The sequence below is a fragment of the Melopsittacus undulatus genome, chromosome 5 (genome assembly GCF_012275295.1).
Source record: "Melopsittacus undulatus isolate bMelUnd1 chromosome 5, bMelUnd1.mat.Z, whole genome shotgun sequence".
NCBI classification, from domain to species: Eukaryota; Metazoa; Chordata; class Aves; order Psittaciformes; family Psittaculidae; genus Melopsittacus; species Melopsittacus undulatus.
In genome coordinates, this window is record NC_047531.1 from 80,677,478 (window position 1) to 80,699,574 (window position 22,097).

The 22,097-nt window shown below is 42.0% G+C and overlaps 1 protein-coding gene across 1 annotated transcript in view; it reads right to left on the minus strand.

The window, feature by feature from the left end:
* Nucleotides 1-11,663: 11,663 nt before the first annotated feature.
* MPPED1 (metallophosphoesterase domain containing 1) overlaps nucleotides 11,664-22,097 on the minus strand; it is a 48,521-nt gene continuing 38,087 nt past the window's right edge. The window contains exons 5-6 of the mRNA XM_031048142.2: nucleotides 17,938-18,051; nucleotides 11,664-14,381 (exon numbers count right to left, since the gene is read on the minus strand). Of these exons, the coding sequence (XP_030904002.1) occupies nucleotides 14,263-14,381; nucleotides 17,938-18,051 (233 nt within the window). The 3' untranslated portion in view covers nucleotides 11,664-14,262. The remainder of the gene's footprint in view (nucleotides 14,382-17,937; nucleotides 18,052-22,097) is intronic.

Below are 22,097 nucleotides of genomic sequence, written 5' to 3' on the forward strand. Positions count from 1 at the left end.
TAAGTAGGAAAGCAAAGAAAGTTGTCTTAAACATCAGGGTATATAGGGATGAGCTATAGTGGAGTAATCGTATATTCAACATGGAAAGGAGACCTGCTGGCATTCATTTACAGAGCTGCTGTAGGTATAAAAACACAGTTCTGGTACTGTGTATGCAGAGCTACAGAGGCTGAGCGCTGTGGCACAGCCTCCTCCTCCCCTCCTGAGTCCCCATTGGAACAAGGTTAGCCCCAGGCTGCCATCCGGTATGCTTGAGTCTTAGGTTAGGTAGTGGTTAGCTAGCATCTGGCTTTATCTCTGCATGTAAATTGGCTGTGATTCAATAAAGAAAAGGGTGCGATAGCAAAACTAGTATAACATAGACATTTCCTTGTGGGGTGAATACCTTTTTGCTCCTGCTTTCAGTGTGTTTATACAGGGCTTGATTTTGATCTCGTTAAATCAACAATCTACCATGACTGTTTTGACTTCAGTGAACTTACCCCAGCATCTGAGACCAGGATCAGACCTTGGTACTTTATTTGCTTTTCTTCTTTTTCTTTCTTTTTCTGTAGTCAGGTTTTAAAGTATCAGCTATTTCTGCTCACACCAAGAGCGAGAGTGGCGGGAGGGTTTTGCCTGAGGAACAATGCATCTTTCTCTGTACCCTGTGCAGAATTCCCATCTTGTGCATTAGAATAGATGTTGAAACAGTTCTAATTAACATTTATAATTTGCATTTTAATTGCCTGCCAGGGTGTGAAATGACATGTCTGGGTAAAAGGAGCCTTCTCCTTAGTTCCAGTGGTTTGCACAGTCCCAGCGAGGCAACCGGGCGGAAGCACCCTGGCCAATGGTCCTTTTGCAGCATTACTCCTAATTAAGGCAGAGCCTGATCCAAAGCCCAGTGAGTTAAACTGAAAGAGTTCACATGGGTGTGTGTTTGTTTGTTTATTTTTAATGAATGGGACTCCCATAATTAATTTTTGTCTGAAGATACACATCAGATCTTGATTTTAAAATTGCCAGTTGCAAAGAATCAGTGCAATCTTTTGAAGGTTTAGTGGCTAATTACTCTCTTCTTTATGAAGAAAGCACGACGTACATACATACAAATACATATGTATGTATTTTTAAGATGATGTTCTTTTATATAAGAATGTGCCTCTGTGCACCTTTCAGCTTGTGCACCCTGCAGTTACATAAAGGTCATGGTGAAATCATAGAATCACAGACTGGTTTGGGTTGGAAGGGACCTTAAAGACCATCTAGTTTCAACCACTCTTCCATAGGCAGGAATACCTCCCATTAGACCAGGCCGCTCAAAGCCCCATCCAAAGTGGCTTTGAACACTGCCAGGGATGGGGCAGCCACAGCTTCTCTGGGCAGACTGTGCCAGTGCCTCACCACCTTCATAGGGAAGAACTTTTTGCTTCATATCTAATCTAAAGAACCTGTTCTTTCAACAGCAAGACAAAGTGAGCTCCCTAGGTTTTCACCTCTTAGAGCAAATTTTGCAGTTCTTTTCCCATTTTCACAGGTTCTGGTGTTGATTCCAACTTCACAAAATCATGCTAGAGTCACTGATGTATGAACTGGGAAGTTTCCAAATCTTAGCCTTAGGGATACCAAATTCTGCCAGCTTTGTCCACTCAACTGCTGCATTTGCTCTTCTGGCCATGGCACCAGCTGAGCACACCAGGCACTTTCTGCCAACCAGACCCATCTTCAAGTCCTGTTCTTAGAGCTCTTCTCCCTGAGGCAAAGTGACTCCTGCCCATGTCCCTGTGTTTAGTGATACGGCTTCGTATGTGACCATACTGAAATGTAGACCAATTTGATGTACCTCATTTTCAAAAGTAAAAACATATAGATTGGAGTGTACTGTGAGCCCTCTTATTCAGCATTCCCTGTGGTCCAACACTTGGTTCATCTGTAAAAGGTTTCAGTAGCACCTTTTTTAGCAGGGGAAAGAAGCAGGTTTCCTGGTCAAGATCTAGCAGCTAAATCATGCCGGGACAGAAACCACTACCTGGAGGACCCTTCAAAACATATAGCCTCTTAAAGATAATTCCTCATTTAATTACATTGGTTAGGTGGTTTTTAACTCATTTAACATGTGCCATGCTAAAATTATATCATTCCTGTTTCCTCTGTAAAATACTAGGCAATGGTGCCAAGTCATGTGCCTTACAGAAGTCTATTACCTTAACACTATTTCATTTGTCATCCAAACTTGTAATCTCATAGAAAGATATCAAATTAGTTTAGGAAGATCCATTTTACTTAAACCCACCTTGATTAGCATTTAATTTTATTAGCCCCTTTTAATTCTTTATTACTTCAGCCTTGTACAATCAATCCTATCACTGCTTTTTTTCAGGGATCAAAGTCAGGTTAACACTCTCTGACTTTGACCATCTTATTTCCCTTTTTTATAATATTGGCACTGTTTCAGATTTCTATGGACTGCTGAGATTTCTCTCATGTCCTAAAGTGTCCGAAAATTCATTATTAACCGTTTAAAAAGCTCCTCAGCTTTTCAGATATAAAGTTCCCAATTCATAACATTTGGTAATTGCTATTTAACATGCTGTTTAAGGACTACTGGGCTGAAAAGTCACCGGCACTGGGTAATGTCCCACTAGCACCTGGCCTTTCTGTCTGTCCACTGCAGATATATATCTTAAAATTATACCTTTTTAATAATACTGTTGATGAATCTTCCATTCCCATCATTCCCATTTGATTTTGTATTCTTATCATTACTATTTCAAGCCATTGATACTCCCTCTGCATGTTTGCTTTCCTCATAATTTTTAACATGATTTTCTTCCCTGACCAGTTTGGTATACATCTTTATTCTTCATTGATTTTGCATTCATTTACCCTGAAAAATGGGTTTGCAGGTTGGGTTGGGTTTTTTTTGGCTTGCTTGATTGTTGGGGTTTTTTACCCAGTTTGTGTATTCCTGGATTCTGGGACTGTTCTCTGGCAAACTTTCTTAGTTTTCAAATACCATCTATGTTTTCCCATTTAAGTGTTTTTTCTCTCCATTGATTTGCTAGTTTTTGGCTTTCTGAAATTCCCCTTTTTGAAAGACAGAAAGATTATCTGACTTGTTCTATCTCCTTATTTTACATTCACACAGTGGACGTGATCAAAGTCATGGCTGGGGATACCACAAGCTGCATCAATGTCCTCATTCTCTGAACCAGTTCTTGTTCATCAAGAAGAGACGTGATGACTTCCTGCTGGAAGTAGCCTTTATGTCAGAAAATTGTCATCTGGGGTTTGTATAAATTCTGGCAGACTGTAATCCCACTTTACACCATTCAGAACAAACTGCCTCATGATGCCAAGTGTGGGGTGTGTTGCAACCATTTTTGATCTGTGTTTAAGTAGTAGTCATCCTCTATAGGGAAGACTCCATAAAGCTTAATTCAGTTTAAGTGTCAAGTGCATACCGTCTGGAGGGATACCATCAGCTTTGCTTCCTAGGTCCAGTGGATGAAAAAATATTCCAGTTGACTGACTTCATCGTTGCCAGCATCACCATTTTATACCGTGAGTCAGTTTTCTTTCCCTTTTGCCAAGTTGATCTTTTCTAAAGAGATTATAAACAACTTAATCAACATTCCTGTCATGTGTCATCCTATTAGGCTTCATTAATATCAGCTAGTTCTAATGTATGTTTCTAAACAAGCAATTTCTATTCCTTGCATTTATTACCTGGGCTTTTAATCTTGATGAATTTCCACACAGCACAGTCTTTGTCTCTGTTGCATGTTGCCAACACACAGATTTTGTACAGTCTGAGGGTTTGGTGATGCCGCCTTTTCACACACTTCTGTTAATTGTAACCCCTCCTTGCAGCTCCAGACAGCCAAGTCTTCTGCAGAACCCCATATTCTTTAACTTATATCTCCCAGTTAAGCAGCATTTTCACTGTCAGGTCCTCACATCTTCTGATTTCCTTTATTTACTTCCATGAGGATACATTGAACATCCCTCTCCTTCAGCTTCTTTTGGAGTGTAGTGTTTATTAAACTGCATCATGAATCAGTGCAGTGGTGTCTTCTGATTTCATGGTGTACCATCCTTTGTGCTGTGACTCTTTGTGTCAGGTCATCTCTGGTGCCAGCCTGTCCCTTCACTTATCCATGCCACAGGAATTGATCTGCCTCCATGCAGATCAACTGCCTCCCCAACTTTTCTGCTTCTTCCAGGTACGCAGTGGGGAGATGCTCTCTGCATTTCACTGTCCCAGTTCTTTGGCTTGTCTTGTGGAAATAGGAAAGGCTGTGCACCATATTTATGTATCAAAGGTGACCATCAGTTGAACAGCTTCTAAAGCAAATTTTTTCCCCAAAGAATGAATCTTTTTTCTTGCTATAACTCAGGTTCCTGCATTTGAACTGTCATATCCCAGCTAAACGTGAACTAAACTGCCATGGTTTGCAAAATACTGCATAGTCCAGCACTGTGTGCATCTGACTTACAGGGATAAAACCCTGGTGACACAAGGGCACACACCTGAGGAGTCATTCCACTTTGAAGATGAAATGACGTGAAAAGCTGAAATGTCCCTTGGAAAACAGTGACGAAAATAAAGTGCAAGTGGATCATAAATTCAGATGTAATGAGCAGAGTCTTCCATTAAAACATGATCAGAGTGTTTCTCCTGGAAAGGAGGCTGCTCTTATGTGGCCAGGCAAAGTGAAGGTCCAGCATAGTGGGTATCCCTCTTGACTACTCCAGCTTAGCTACAAAAGGGCACAGTGCAGAGATAAACTCAACTACTCTTGAAGCATCGTGAAAAATTGCATCAGTTTTAGGGTGCAGTCACAGATGAGGATGCTGAGATCAGTGCTCATATTTCTGCTGATTCCAACAGGACCATTTTTCATGTTTCTTCAGAGTAGGTTTTCTTTCTGCTCTCTGACAACTGAAGGAAATAGCATTGTAGCATTGGAGACATTAGAGCAAAAGAAAGAAATACATCAGGCTCCAGGATTTTTATGTGGCTTCTCGCACACATGAAGTTTTGGAGCGGTTGGGTCAGCCAGGAAGCGCAGGTGGCTTCCCTTGGTAATGTAGAACATAAAGCTTTCCCTTCTACAAGGAGGAGCATTTTACACCATGAGGGTGGTCAAACACCCTCACACAGATGTCCAGAGGGTGATGAGCTCTCCATCTTTGGAGATACTCAAAACTCAGCTGGAGGAGCCTAGCTAGATGTGCTTGGAGTGGGAGGTTGGGCTGGATACCACCAGAGGTGTTCCAACCTGAGCAACTCAGAAACCAGACTTGAGACATTTACTCCTAAGGGAGTAAGTTGGTTTCCAGGTTCAACAGACTGTGGCTTCTGAGAGTCTTGCACAAATTCAGCTCAGTTTTGCCCTCCCGCTGATATCAGCACCATCGAGTGAAGAACTTTGCCATCCTCTGTAGCCATGCACACAGGAAAGGAGTGAAGCCACTGAGGAGTCAAGAGAAGTAACTGCCCTTTACATCTATAACGAAGTTTTAAAGGATTTTCTTTATTAAAAATAAACCCCCATATACCTCCTTCCTATTTCAACTCTTCGTGTGGGCTTTGAGTTCCTGATGATTTTTAGACCAACACCACAATTGCTAAACACAACCACTGCTGATAGCACCAGTGTGGAGACAACTGATTCAACGCTGTTCTTTAAAGGACACTCTCCCTTTTCACTCAGAAACAGAAATGAAGCCAAACGTCATCATCACTTCTGAAAGCCCCATTGAAGTAATTTGCTTTCATACATTCTGTTGCTTTCCATCTCTCAGCATTGAGTTTCTTTTGTTGTTTCTTATAGATAACACCAGCTTCAAAGTTTGGAGGAACCGTTCCCCTTCTGCATCTGTTGTCCTTTTCTCTTTTATTCCTTTAGCAAATGTTTATTTCTTTGCAACTTAAAAGGAGCTGCTTTAACAAAGCACACCCAGGATCCAGGAGAGCCGAGTGTCTCGCACTGCAGCATCCTGAGCTCATGGAAGGGTGAAAGGACCCTTTTCTGACCAACAAATGCAGCTGCACCCTTTACCCCTTTGGTCTACCCAATCTTGTGGTCTTGGCAGAGAGTTCTACTCTACAGGTTAAAGGCTGTGCTCTATAAGTTCATATGCCTTCATTTTAAGTGATGGCATGTGCTCAGTAGCAGGGGAATGAATAGCAATTACAAAATCCCTTACTTTTTAACTTAGAAGAGAGCACAGTATTTCCAGGTTTATCGCAGCATTAGTGAGTGCTGGCTGGTTACATCTGTCACGCAACTAGCTCAGCCAGTGTCAGCTCCAATGTAACACACTGATGTGAAGCTAAAGGCAGCTGAGGAAGTGTCTTCATCATGGTTTGCTGAATGCCTTGTCTATATTTTCATGATTTATTACTTCTTTGACTTTCTTAGGTGTTGGGAGGAACAATGAATCAATCCAAGCATTTTCTGAGCAGGGACTGCTAATTGTGTGAGCTCTATTTGCTGCTCGAGAGCTCCAATTTTGACAAGTCTCTTGACCGCATGTTAGTATGTATGATTAATTATTGTTACAGGCATCTGCAGAAGCAAAGCGGATAGGTAACACTTCAGAACTGATTTCTTTCTGAACAGTAAACATAATGATGTACACTCTATATTATAAGCATAACAGGTGTGGAAATAAGGTGCTTTTGAAGGTGTGCAGGTAAAACATCCCTCCCCAGCAATGGGTACCCAGAGGGCACAGGCTGAAACAATGGGGCAGCAAGTTGGAAAGCAGTTACTTCTCTTGACTCCTTCACAGCAGCTTTCCCTTTCCTATGTACATAGCTACAGAGGACTGCAAATGAGGTGCTGCATCACCTGGCACATGAATGAGGGGTGGAAGTCCTGGTCAGTGTGTTGCAGGCAGGCCATGAGGTTATTGAGGTGCCAAATGTTTGCACACCACAGATAGGACAAATTCCGATGCTGGGTTGCTGAGGGACCATGCTGGACACTTCTTTCTAGAGGCTTGTCCTGTCATGCTTCTGCTTGGCTACCCTAGGGAAGAGCTGCCTTTGCTCTGGCTGGTGTTGGCATTTGCTTCTGCCAGAGCAGAGCTCTTCCCTCCCCACAGAGGGTATCTACCCCATATGAGGGTAGTCACTCACCCAGAGAGGCTCATGGTGATGCTGAGAGGTGTCCCCAGGCTCACCACAAGCAGAAGGACCTGCTCCCTTGTCCTACAGTACTCTTGGTTTGTTGCAGGTCCTTCAAGCTGGTGCTGCTGAGGAAGGTGGATGGTTTGTCTGTGGGCTCAAAAGCAAGAGCAAGGTTAAGGCTTGCACATCATCCCTGGAGAAGCTATAGAGGCATCTAGAATGGGGTGCCCATGATGAGAAGCTGCTTGGGGAGCCCCACCATGAGTGGCATGAGGTGGTGAGGACTGACAGGACCGGCTGTGGGAAGCAGAGGAGTCGGTGACAAAGGAAAGGTAATCTGCAGCCAACACACGTCTGCGTGAAGCAGCTCTCTGTTCATTTTAACGTATCAGGTAACAGATGCAATCAGAATGGCTGTGCCATGCAACAGCCTTATAAAACAGTAGAAGAAATATAAATATGGGTTTAATTGCTCACTCCACTTAAACTGCTTTATCCTGTGTTACTTCAGTATTTCTAGAATATTGGTCCTAAGCTGTTACAGTGGGAGGCAAAGTTTGCAGGAGGCTGTGAAATTTCCCACTGCAGCAGCAGCCTCCCAGAGCAGGATATTACACCATGCAGATGAGAGTATTTCTGTCTGCACAAAGCCCTCCATCAGCACGCTGGAAGTGAGGCACCTTGCTGTGCAGCTGGGAACCCGACCATCACTTCTCCATGTCCCTTGTGTCTTGGTGGACAGGCAGCACCACCAGTCTGAAATGGAAACCTGAAATGCCACAGGGAAGGCTTTCTCTGAAATCCACAGCACACAAAAGCAGGGCTGCCTGACTCTGCACCACGCAGGGGTGCAGACGGAATCACTTACACCAGTACCATCAGCTTTGGCCCAACAGACCCACAGGTAGGGTCACTGCTGTGGCATCCCCATTTGTCCCCCCATGAACAAGTGGGTACTTGTTAAGGGGAGGCATCCCAGGACCCTTTATGACCCTTTCCCACTGCTGCAGTGGCCTCTGTGGAAAGGTCTGTGCTACCAACCTCAGTATCTTCTCATATTCCCAATCTGGACTCAGGAAACTGGGCCAGCCCCGGTCCCTGCAGCTGGACTCTAGGCACCACAGGGAAGGGGCAGACGGGGCTTGGCTGGCAGGACAGTGCCTCAGAGTCACTGACTCTCCGGAGCCTTTGCTGGGAATTGGATATCTCAGCTGGTGGGCAGAGCATTTTCCTTATCCTGATTTTGAAGCTTAGCGCTACCATAAGCCATTGCAGCGTGTTGATTGCATCCAGTGTTTTCCCATCCAGCCCTCCCCAAGCTGCTCATCCCTTCCAGAAGGCAGGAAGCATTACAAGGAAATTTGAGAGTAACTGAAAGGCCAAAGCTGTCCAGGTCACTGTTTCTAACGGCTGGCCCCTCTCCCCAAGGCTTGCTGCAAGCCCCTAGCACCACCTCACTGTGCAGCTGTGCCCCTCTGGCAAAACCAGGGGAGAAGCATCCACACTACTGGCTTCAGTCCAAGCAAACAGCCTCTTCTGCAGTGGTGGGAATGGATTTGCCCACTAACTGGGCCCAGATTGTGCTGAACTGGAGCAAATGAGTGGCCTGAGTGCCAGGGCATGTTGTGTGCACTACCTGGCGGCAGGTAGTGAGGTTAATTGCTCTGCTCAATTTTAGCTCATTGTGCTCTAAAGGATGAATGCACTTCACTGGGCAGGGGAGCGAGGAACAAAGACAACCAGTTTGTGGGAAAAAAAGCCCTGCTCCTTTAATCTGTTTGAAAGCTTTTGGGACATCAAAGTCCTGGCAAGAAGAGATATCTCTGATATAATTGGTGTGGACACTTACAAAGGTTTTGATAAAGACCTTTATGAAAGAGCTATTTGTGGGAGGCAAAAAGGGGTTGTGGGCTGGGCACGAGCCTACGAAGGAAAACCCAAAAAGCAAGATGAGGATGGTGCAAATGTCACTTGGCTCCATACCCCACCCAGCAGCACCTCCAGCCCCAGGGCTGCTTACCACACATGGCAGATGAGGTGCCCCTGACAGTAAAGCCTGACCATGGGAGACAAGGATTGCCAAGGGCATCCCAAAGCCAAGGGGTCAGGCCAGAGCAGGGGAAAAGGATTCCCCCATGGATACACTCTGGAAAGGCTCCCCGAGAGGAAGGGGGTGATGGTTGTGAAATCCAGGTAAGTCCAGTCCAGAGGAGCTGTCACCTCTTCAGAAAACCCAACTAGGGCCATGGGTAGCTCACCATAGTTCTCCACTGGGGATTGCAAATATATGATATTACCTCCAGAAATCCTAAACAAATGAAGAACAGAGTTGGATGAAGATCAGGAGAGAAAGTAGCAGGGAACTGTGTCCAAATGCTTGGATAGGAAGAAGAGGAGGTTCTCTTCTGGCACCACTGCCTCTCACTGATTCCCAAAGGACACATCAGAAAGAGGGGAACGGAACATTTCAGAGACGGGAAAGTTAAGAGAGTTAGAAATAGAATCTAGCTAGAATTGAAATTATTTTAATTTCTAAACAAAGTGAGTAAAGTGCAACACGATGGCAGTTTACAAAATAATGAATGGCACAAAGAAGGTACATATAAGTACTCCTATTTACACTTTTCACATAAAATGAGAAGAAAGGGACAGTCAATAAACCCGAACAGCAGCACACGTACAAGGATAAGCTAAATAGTGTTGTTCTAATGTGCTGTGCATAATCACCCAGGGAGCTCGCTGTTCCACAGTATCATTAAAATCCCAGATGCAGAGAGACTTGCAGAAAAGGGACAGGAATGTACCTGGAAGAAAAGAACATTTGGAGTTATATTCACTGTGTGTGAGTTATATCAGCAGTGAGCAATAATAGGGGGTTTTAAGAGAGAAATTGTACAAACAAGAATAAATGGGAGTGGGGCAAAGATCCCCATGGGCAGGTTATTTCAAACATTGCTTTCTACAGAATGTTGTGTTTCTCCTTTCTCTGAAGCATTTACATTGGTAATTATGGCTTTAAACCGACAGAGGGTAGATTTAGACTAGGTATTAGGAAGAAATTCTTCCCTATGAGGGTGGTGAGACACTGGCACAGGGTGCCCAGAGAAGCTGTGGCTGCCCCATCCCTGGCAGTGTTCAAGGCCAGGTTGGACGGTGCTCTAGTGTGAGGTGTCCTGGCCCATAGCAGGGGAGATAGAACTGGATGGTCTTTAAGGTCCCTTCCAGCCCAAACCATTCTAGGATTCTATTAGCAGCTGTCAGTGACTGGAGAAGACAAAACACTGCTTATCCCCAGAGGCTCCCTCCTGCAGCAAGACTAGAACACTTTGCATCCACTCTGTCCCCGTGATCACCCAGAGAACAGAGCTTTTCCCCTTCCCTGCCCACAGCTACCTGGTCTGTGGAGCACCCATCAGGGCCAGGCAGGTGAGCTGCTCCCACCAGCCTTGCTCCCCACAGCAGCTTCCCTGAAAACCACTGTAGTTTTGGAGGCTGGCTGTACGGGCCACCAGGTAATATCACGTGGAAGCCTAAACCCAGGGCTGCCTGGGAAAAGGCAACTGAGTCCCAGCTTGCTCATAGGTTGTAGCCAAGGAACATTTCACATCCTCAGCCATATGTGACTGAGGGAGGTGAAAAAACGTTGGTTTTTTCATTGACATGCAGCGGTATCTCCCCTATTCATCATTAAAAGGAACTGAAATTAAACTTGGTTAACAATTCTGCAGAGTGTTGGAAATGTGGAAGGTGGGAGGTAAACCTGCCCATGGCATGTGGGTTGGAATTAGATGATCTTAAGATCCTTTCCAAACCAAACCGTTCTATGATTCTATACACTGATTAGTGATACACACCAGCACACTTTTGGGAGCAATGCTGCCTGGATAAATATCAGTGAAGGTCAGCAATGGCAGGGTGGTGTGGGAGAATGATTTGAGAAAGCATTCCTGAATTTAAATAGAGTTGACAACTGCAAACCGTGTTTGTGGAAGCCTTCCTTTTTACAGCCTCCCTAGTCTGTGGTTCACCAGATTTGAGGAAAGAAGCCCAGGCCTTGACTGTGCCCACAAAGTTAACAATAAGCCACCTCACTTTGATCTCCCTCTCTGAGTTTCATGTCCTTACACTACAGCACAAACCATCCTTCCCCTGACTGCTGCCCATTCCCGAAGCACGGCACCCCATCTGCTTACTGCTTCACAGCCCCATTGCAACACTTCCTCATGTTAGCTTTTCCCAGCCTCACAGACACATCTGGCGTATTCCCCCACCAAAATACATCGGTTACAGGTAGCAGTTGTGGCTTTCCCCTCTCTGCAACCCCAACTTCCAATTTGCTGCCTTCTGCAGGACAGGTGGTGGCCAGAAGAAGCTGGCAGGTGGAGCAGGGCACCTTCTGCCTATCACCCCCAGCCCCTCTGCCAGATGTCCCTCAACCCCTCCCGATAACAACTTTCATGTCCTGCAGCCTGTCTCCTGCTCCTGGAGCAGATAGGCAGCCTTTCCCACAGAATGCATGAGGTGGACATAAAGAGGCTTTTTGTTTGTTTCGGGTTTTTTTAAGATTTTATTTGTCCAACATGCTTGACCAAAAAGTACAACAACAATCAAGTTATGCCAAAATGATTAAATAATCTTTAAGCTTTCATACCTCAAGTACTTTAAATGATATTCTGAAGGAACAGCTGCTTTCGTATCCTTTCCACATAAAAATACACAGTATTTTGAAGATGCCTTGGGAAAAATTATTTTTAAGACAATAGTTTATGGTCAACATACAAATTTTGTTGAGCATAATAAAAGGACCTCTTCCCCAACTTTAACACTTTTTAGTCTCTTAAGTGCTGTGAGCGAATGTAAACATTTCAGACTTTTAACATACAGCCAATTTCCTGCCACATTTGTGGCAAATCGCTTGAATTGTGACTAGCTAAGACGCTTTTATTCTAACTACATGCTATTGCTCATCTTCTCAGTGATGGCTGGAGTTCATAATCAACTATCAATTTCAGTGCTTGCTGATTTAGGAGCTGATCCTGCAGTTTCTATACCAATAGTTTTGACAAAAGCACTCATCTGAATTCATGGCAGGCTACTCATGCGCTTGTGAACTATTCACCCAACAACCAGTTGTGGGCATCACTGGTTGGTTTGGGGTTTGTTTCAGGAAAAAGCAGCACGTTAGTTTAGACCCCAAATCACCGAAAAGCTTACAGGGAACAACAGACCTGTAACTTCTCATGTTTTCTGTTGGTTTCTGGTGGGTCCACAGCATGAGTTAGTTACAGGGCTTGAATGCCATGGCTCCCAGCAGCAGCTGGAAAAGCTGCTGTCCATGGGAAGCCAGCAAAACACAATGTTTCTGCCCACCTTGCTTAAGAGTTGAGGCTGACATAGCCTGGTTTTGTGACACAGGCATTTTAAATTGTGTATGCATATGAAGTACATGCAGCTGCTACGTGAAGCTCATTTACACCCATAGATCAAGCAAAAAGTAACATACACAATTATCCAATGCATGTGTGCAGACGTGGGCTATGTACAGACCTGCAAACAAGCCTGTATTGGTAGCGTGATGGTCTGCCCAATATACGTGCACAAGATTAACGTCTAGATGCCATCAGCCCCAAATTCAGGATGCAGCAGTTGAATTAAAACAGCTCCTCTTTGTGCACGGAGTTACTGATGAACTGACCATTGTCAGTTCTAGACAGAAACCCATTTCTTGTAGGGCACATCTGAAACACATTTTTTTCTGTAATCAATTCTCAACCTTCTACCTAGGAAGGTTTTAATCCAGCAGCTTCAACACCTCTGTTAACCTGCAGGAAAGACGCACGGGCAGTACCATGGCACTTGGCCACCCCAGTGAGCTTCTGACACAAGTCCTGCTTTACCTGGCATCACACACAAAATGACAGAAAGGTTTCAACTCAGTTGACAATTTTGTCTTGGGCCTCTTTTAGCAGTGTCCATGAGTGAACGAACACCAGTGACAGATTTTACGAGTCTCTGTACCCACTGGTGTGTACTCATTACTCATTGCAGTTACACTGCTACATAGCTACCCAAAAGTGAATGCCCAATCTCCACCTTGGGATGACCCCTTCCCCTTGACATCTGTAACATTCTCCAAGGACAAAATGATGACATTTAATCACTTTCTGACTGGGGCCAAATTCAAATCAGTAACCTCATTATTGGCTGCATGTCCCATTATCAGGTTTTAAATAGTCCCAGTGGATTTTATTTAAAATACCACTAATGAATATACAATCATGTATCGCCTGACCATAACAAAACACAGTTATAGTATTTTTTTCTTTTCTGTTTTTTTGTTGTGTTTTTTTTAAGGGAAATATCATGCTTTGCTTTTTTTTCATAGGTGAGGCCAGGTTACAAATTCCTGAGTTTATACTGCACTTAACACAGTCTCCCTTCTTGAATGTTGAGCTGTTTACAGCATGCTGGCAATATGCACCATTTCCCTTACCATCTGTAACGCCAGATGTAGTAAAACTTCATTTCAGTACAGTGAATTAGGGCCTCTATTGCATTGGTTTTGAATAGATGCAAAGACTTAGACCTGGAGCACTTGAAGTAACAGCTTTCCTCCTGTGACTGGTCAGTCGTGCACCATCTTTTATATTTGCCTTGTTAATTAAGGGAAAACATCCTTACCATCATTCTTCTTTTACCGAGAGCTCACTGGGAAACATCTGAAATGAGGAAATCCTAGTCTAAACACTTAAGTTTAAACTGCAAACTTTCTTAGAGAAACATTACTTTGAAAGACATTGTTCTTTTAATAAGTCCAATATAATGTACGGTATATACAAAAGTCCCTACTTGATATATATATATATGTATATGTATATTATATATGTGGAATGCATTCACTTTTCCGTGTTCACAAATATTTTAATGGTGAAATGTTAAGAGTCTTTAACCTGTTTCTGGCACCAAAATGTCTTTGTTCCTCATCCACTTTCGTCACTCAAAATTTATCTGTTAAGAGCTAGCAGGGAAAAAAGAAGATTTTTGCTTTTTTTTGTTGAATGAATCCCTATTGGGATTCTCAGCCAGCAATATAAAGTTGCTAATGTGTTGGGTACAACTTTAAATCCTCATTAAAATCATGTGTTCCTTGGAGTAGGTAAGTCAATAACTATAGGTGGATTAAGTGGCTGGTAATTCACAGTGCACACAGATGCGTTCACATAGGTAGTAGTTCCATCAGCCATGACACCATAGCCTGTGAAGAAAGACACACTCTGGTTACTCTCATTATTCATTACTATCTTCTTCCTTTTTTAATTATTTGCCTTTATCACAGCAGTAAGTGCCACATTTATTACTCAGAAGGAATTAACAATTCTCTTCATGCAAAACATAAAGGTCTCCTGAATTAACACCATCTTTGTCCTACAGCAGAACTTTCTGCCATCTTTTAAATTGTGTAAGAAAATCAACATGGACCCTCACTAGCTAGTGGCTATATTCTCTGGTAGCCAGCTCACCAAACCTTCCTGGAAAGACAGGTAATTTTCTCTGCAAAGCTTTTTTCTTAAAACCTTCTCAGTTTTGGAAAGGATAAGAAGATAGACAGAGCTTAGGCAACTGCGGCATTGAAAAAAACCCATAGTTCTGATCATTCAGGTTTGCAGTCATCAGTGCTGCAAACTCTGGACAATTTTCATCTTTCCACCTTTTTTCCTGTCCTTTGTTGTGTATCTTTTAAGCAACCAATAAGGATAAAGCATTGACTGACTAAGAGGAGTATGTGTGCATGTGCGTCTGGGTGGGATTTGTCTAGTAGGAAGCTCTTGTCACTATGTGTTTGAATTTGTTGACCAAGTTCCACCAAATTTGCTGGAAAGACACTAAAATGCCTGACCAGTCAAAGAAAAAACATGGCTATGACAAAGTGAATTTAAGCCTAAGACACCATAGCATTTCTATAGGAGAAAACACTTTTCTGTAAGTCTCACCAGTGGTAAAAGAGCTTTAAGTACATTTCATGTGTGACTAGACACCCAAGCCAAACAATTCCAGAGCTAAATCTGCAAAAAAATCAGACTTCCAGCTCTAGCACCTGTAAGAAATACAGTGAAATGCTGTTTCAGGGAGTGAAGCAGCAGCCCTTTAACTGCCCTCATGTTATGAAAAAGTAGACACACTCTCCATTGCCAAAAATCTTTTCATGAATGACCAGGAAAAAACAGAAGCTTGATTCAGCAAAAGTAAAAGCTTAATGTTGGAAACTTGCATTGAAACATTATGATCATCATGAAGGAATGCATTCAAAATCAGAAATACATGATTTTGGGGGAATCAGATGCTAGAAAGCATTTGTACTATGATTCAATCCCACTATTATTGAATAGTGAAACGTATTCGTTGCTACATACACTGAGGTACAGCTATTCAAATCCTAAGTGCTTAGGATTCTACAGTTTTTTGAGTGCAATTTTGTGTCTTATGGAAGCATTGATAGATGCATAATTTACAAACAAAGAAACAGTAGCCAAATTCTTCTCTTTTTTGTTCCTTAAAACACCCTGAATAATGCAAGGCCTCCTGGACTCCCCATGGAAAAGCCACACTATAATTAGGGACAAGAGAGGGAAGAAAACTCTGTCAGGTTCCTGTCACAGACATTTCTTTAAATCATTTGCTGTTGCCACAGAACAATTGTTCTGTGTAAAACACAAACTGCACAGAGGACAGTCAGCATTGCTGCTGGGACTTTCTGTCTCCTCGGCTACATCTTCAGAGAGAACAGAATCAGCTTGCTAATACGTCTTTTTGCTGAAAGACTGCTAATGCTACAGTTCTAACTCACACCTCCATTACCCTGGCCGAGTACCGGCTGCAACAGGCAAAGCAGGATTTTAGCTGGAGTCCCTGCCATGCTGCTAGTCACTTCTGCAGGTCAACCAGCAGCAAGCCCTTGTGTAGAGGCATTTTTTGGCAGAAACAGCAGTGCAGAGGGGAAATAAAGAAGACACATCTCTTCTAAGCATCTTTTCCTTCTGGATATTCAGTAAATGACTGCTGCAGATGTAGCTATGCTCAGTCAGGGGAAGAACTCATCTGTTCAAATCATGCATTCCCTCTACAAAGAACAGCTTCGTTTGCACAGGCTGTCTGCAATGGGAATTCTCCTCTGCAGAGATTTAGCATCCCACTGCAAAACAGGCTATGCAGTTCCCCATTTGTTTTCTCTAAATGATGATAGTTAACAAGATGAGTACCTTGTTTCTGTGTTCAGATATCTACTGTGCCAACTGTATTAATTCACAGGATTTACTGTTCTGTGGAAGTGCCATTCTCCTCCCTTGGGAGCCAAAGTTGGGTTTGGTCTTAGCAGATGTGATTTTGTTTACCTGCCTGAAGCTTCATGACTTGCTAACTGTTTGCTTATATCCCCTGCAACCCACTTGGCTTACTATTTCTGAAAAGACAATGAGTTTGAACTGTATTCACCAACTCTCTTGTACAGAATCTCAAAGACTGCTCTAACAGTGGAGGGTTAGGGAAAATACTGTCTATGTATTGTGTGTTCACTCTGTGATTTAACAGCACATTCAACACTAGCTAGGCATTAACAGGTCACCACAGACAAGACACATGAGGACAATCAACTTAATCCCTGAGCTGTAAAATAATGATTTGAATGTCTTCTCAATCAGTTTCACACCATACACCTCTCAGCAATGTCACTTCTAACTTAACATAGTGAAAGCCCCTAGCAGCAAGTTGGAGTGGGATTTCTTGGGAAGGGTAATGATTCTTCACAAAACCAGAAATATCTGCATTCCAGCTATTCCAGTGCTCCCATTTGTTCATTTCTACACTGGTGAGACCTACAGAAATCCTACATCAAAGGCTGGAGCAGTCCCAGAAGCAGAAAACTGGCAGTTATGGAGCACCTTTTTCTGCCAGTAAATTAATGCTGCCAAGGACTAAGCAGCTGATAATAACACACTTACATGCCAATGGGTACACTTCTGCACAGCCCAGTGGTTTCTTTGGATGGGGGCACTGCTTGAAGTCTTGTTGCCATAGTATGTGAACAAGACATATATCTACAGCAGACAGCATCTACTTCCCCTTTGTCTGGAAACAAGCTCCCCTGGTCACTGACTTCAGTGGAGCATATTTGTCACCAGTTACTGACTTATGTGAAGGGAACTCATTTGTTTCCAGTTAAAAATGAAATAGTCAAGGGAACCATTTTGTTTTGTCTGGGTACAAAATGTTTTCCTTGCCAAAGCAAATATTACACAAATAAATATCTTAAACTTCTGGCCAAGTCAGTGGTGACATCCCTCTTGATTTTAATTTCATATACATGCTGATGGAATATTGAAGATTTAGCCTTAGAAGCACCCCTCCAAGTATTCTTACACATTCACACAGAAAACTGAGACACAGAGATCTTACATGAATTATCTGTCTCAGGTCAGAGACTCAGCAGAGGAAAATACAATCCATCAATCCTAATATTTAGTCACTTTCTGTAACTACTGGACTCATGTTCTTATTTTAAAATTCACAGTAATCCTCTCTGTGCAAGAGGGATCACCCTGTTTTACAGATGTAGAAAAGAAGCCATAGTACAAATACTGAAATTAGAGTATCAGCCAATTTCCTCTCTATATATGCAGCTAAATAAGTATCTGAATTCCAGAAGTGCTTCAGATCAGACATTCAAGTCTGAAAATGCTGTTAAACCAGACAACTTCTGTGTTTGTAGTTTCTACATATACATATATATATAGAGGGAGAAATAAATGTGTTCTGACCTTCATGGATATGTCCAAAAACATGAAGCCTTGGCTGTATTCGTCTCTGGACTGTGTTCAGCAGCTCAACACATCCTACCCGTTGCATTTTCTTAGGAACCCAGTCTAGAAAACCTTGGAAAAAAAAACCAGAAAGCTTTAAAAGAAGACAGGGTATCTGCAAAGCTGTACTGCTATACAGCATTTCTGAGATTTAATAGTTTGTGGCTTTTCCTAAGTGGCCACTGAAGAACAGACATAGAAGTAACAGTGTTTGCCCTGGTAAGTGCAAGAAGGAAGGAAAAATACTTGAGGAAAACCATAAAAGCTTATCTGAAGAAAAAGGACTATGATAACTCTTTGCCAGGTGTCTTCCAGGGAAAATAAATCACTGCAGTTAAAGCATTTTTAATGTGAAAACTCAATGCTTTATGAAGTTTTCTTCCTTTAACAGTGAGGTTCAAAGAGCAGTATGTCCAAAGTTAGTATCTTAAGAATTCAAATCAACATTTGGCTATTGAAGTCTAGCCCTGAGATGTAGTTTTTGAAATGGAACAATTTAACTGATGTAATGGAATCTGTGTTGTTAGTAATAAAACTGTACTGTTATCACATTCACTCTTACAGTAGAGGAATTCACATGGGGAACCCAGAGCATACCTAAAACCAACCTTATCAAGTAAATGGGTTTAAGCACCTCATGACACACCAAGGCCAACTAGCCTAAATCTATGAACCTCAGATAGGAAAAGAAACTCAGCCCATCTGCAGTAGATGTTTTTAAGAGCTATAGTTAGTTGCACCACATTTGTATAAAAATTCATTTTTTTTAGGTATACAGACAAAAATGTACACCAACTTACTTTTATGTCTAGAAACATACTGCAAGGGGATGCTTACTGCCAACTGAAGTCTCATGTTTCCTTCAAAGCAGTAGTATAAGAAGGATGTTGTTTTATTAGAGGGTATGCAATAACCATTCTTGTTATCTTTCTATTGTTCTGACATTTTCATCAGGCTCAAATTTGGAAACCTAAAAGATACAATCACTCTGTTTCTCTTTAGTTGTTCTTTCCCTGTGTGCCTATCATAGCTTTTCCTCTTAAACTGCTGCAACAGAAGGAATATATTATGCCTCTGAGAAAGCAGTAGTCAGCCAGAGGTACAGAGCATGGGACCTAGTTTTCATATGTTTACTTTTGACTTCCACTCGAGCATGGCTAAATAGCAGCTAACCAGCTGGCTTAAAAGACCAGGACTGGCATTCAAGCTCTTGGAAAAACTCACAGATTTGCTAGAGCTTCAGGGTAGGTTCACACATTGAGCTGATCATCTCTAGATGCCAGTGCTTGGAAACTGGGCTCAGTGTAGTGTGGGGTTTTATGGCATTTGAAAAAAAATTGCCCTTTTATCATAGTTACTCAGAGAGCAAAGTCCAATTTTCAGAAATGAGTTGGGAATGAGGCATCCTAAATGTCAAAAAAAAAAAGGAAGTTCTCACGACAGCCATAGACTCCTAATTAATTCAGACACAAAGATGTACAAAGAAAAAGCCCTGCTGAATTACAGAGAGAGCAGAGCAATGCTCGGTTCTGGTAACTGATTTTATCAGTCACCCTTGGTATCCAGTGCAGGTCAAAATTCACTGTATGAAATAATAAGTATTTAGGATGCCAAAGTGAGGCCAGAAACTCCCCTGGAATCCAGTCATGTTTTTTTCCAGAGTAAGAGTGTTATAACCATAGGTTTTGTTACTGCACTGATTTGAAACAGTTAATTGTCAAAATGTCTGCGGCGAACATCAAGCCAGAAGTATTTCCACTTCAAAAACTTCACAAACAAAAATTCATAAAATTAACTTCTCCATTAAATTAAGCATTATTTATGTTGAACATGTTTTTGTTTACATGCATTATCACCCTTCTGAAGCTTTCCCATATGTTTGCAGCTTATTATGTACACCTGACTACACAAACTAAGAATAATTGATTACACCTAGCTAACAATTAGAGTTCATCTTAGGGTTTTTTTAATGTTTGGTAACTTGAAACAGGTTTCTGCAGCTGTCAGGAAAGTATAAATCTTTGTCACCGACAATGAAGCAGACAGCTACAAATGAAGACTTAAAGGTGAAATTAAATTAAAAAAAAAACAAAGAAAAGTAAACTTTGTGAAGATGAATAAAAGAATCATAAAGGCAGATCTTTAGGAATCAGGGAGAAGACTTGAAAAGCTATAACATACATAAATGTAACAAAAATATGCTAATATAGAAATGAGCGTTAGCACTGATCCCATAATCACGAATACAGTATTTCATAAGCTATGAAATATATGCCTTATCATAGTTAACACCACACAGGTCACATAAAATGGTCAATATTAGCTGGTTTAACCTTTGTCTTCTCATCCTGTGTGAAGCTCCTGTGTATCCCTCCCCCGGTTTCATCCCAAAGTACTACTCAGAAAAGAAAAATTACTCAGAATTTTGTTACATGCCTAGCTAACTTAGAAACACTACATCCATTAACTCTTAATGGTGTTTCTGCATCTAAATCATGAAGGCAATTTAAAATCTAACAATGTAGTATTAATTAGTTTAGGAGGTTGCGTGCTTTTTTTAAGTGAGTGAATGAGAAAGCAGCACAAAAAATAGATGATGGAGAGAAATTAGGCAGCCATGGTGGAGAAAAAAAAGAGAAGAGGAATTTGCAAGAGCACTGATTGCTATTTATGATCATTAGGAACAGCTCTGATGATGCTGTCCAAGATCAGAACAACAGTAATCAGTTTTCTGGTTAAAATAATTGGCTGAGAGGGTCAAGAAGGATCCTATCTCCCAAAATGTCTATGGACCGAGCTGTATCATAAGGAGGTTCTGTGAGTTAGGCAGAGTGCTGATTTCTTTTGAAGCATCATATATTTGTTGCAATGGGTGTCAAGAAGACCAACAGCTGATGCCCTCAGGCAGAGGGTTCTGTGCCTGAGCCATCTATTAATGCATCAAAAAGAAAGACAATGAAATGGGAACTTTAAAAAAAAACCAAAACCCTTGGAGGACAGTTGAAGCTTAAGAATTAAAAAGAAAAAGAGAATAAATACTCAGACATGGAGATGGGGGAATTAATGTTTCCCCATTACAGTCAGTGGAGATGGGTGGCTCTTCATCAGAATTACTACAATTACTAACTTCATTATTAAATTTATTATTAAAGCACGTCTGCTGAGTGCCAGCTCTGCAGTGCTCTCTAGAGGTTCTCCTGCCTCTGCTGATCCCACAGGCTGCCTGGAGAGGCCTGGTGGCTAAATTAGCAAGGCAGCTAAAGCTGAGTGGTGTGAACCCCTCTCTCCACTTTCCAACATTGGATTTCATGTGGTAGATACAGGGATATTGTTTGGATCAGCTGAAGGTTGGATTACTTTACAGCTGATCAGATGGTTTAGAAATTGCTTAAAAATGCTGAAAAAGCTTCTGAAAAAGTTTTAAATAAGACTTATAAATACAAGTATATCAAAGACCCAGTGTCATGCCTTGGATCCTAACAGGGATCATCCCCAGTAATAACCGCTCGGAGCTGATATCTCAACGTCTAAATAATTTCTGCCATCCACTTTTACAATAGAGGTCTATACTAAAATCAGTCAATGGTATGACATGAGACTCCACTTAGGTGAAGTATCAAAACACACGCCTTCACTGTGAGAAACCGCGCTCACAAAGAAGCCCTTTCCCTCAGGATTAGTGAGCAGTGGAATGCAAACATGTCTTTCTAAAGAAAACAACAAAACACAAACCCTTTAGATACTTTCTTCTCCAAGCTCTGAAAGAGAAGAAAGGGTGGAAGACAAGAGGGTTTTAGCTTCCGGAAATTGGGGAATCTAAAGGTTTAAAGAAACCAGCTGCCTTCATTTCACACAAAGCACTCCTCCACAGTAAGACTCAGCAGACCCCTTAAGTACATGCTTCACCTTCGTGTCCACTGATTAAATTAGTGAGAGCTAAATGGATAGCTGCATTAAATGCAGCCTGCTGTATCTTAAATACATTGAAAACCATGTTAAAAGCTTTACTAAATCTGGACAAATTTATGAGATTACATTATTTCTGTAACACACATTCACTTTTTTCTAGGAATACAAGAGATCTCTCCTTTTATATCATCTATATTAATATTTGTAAA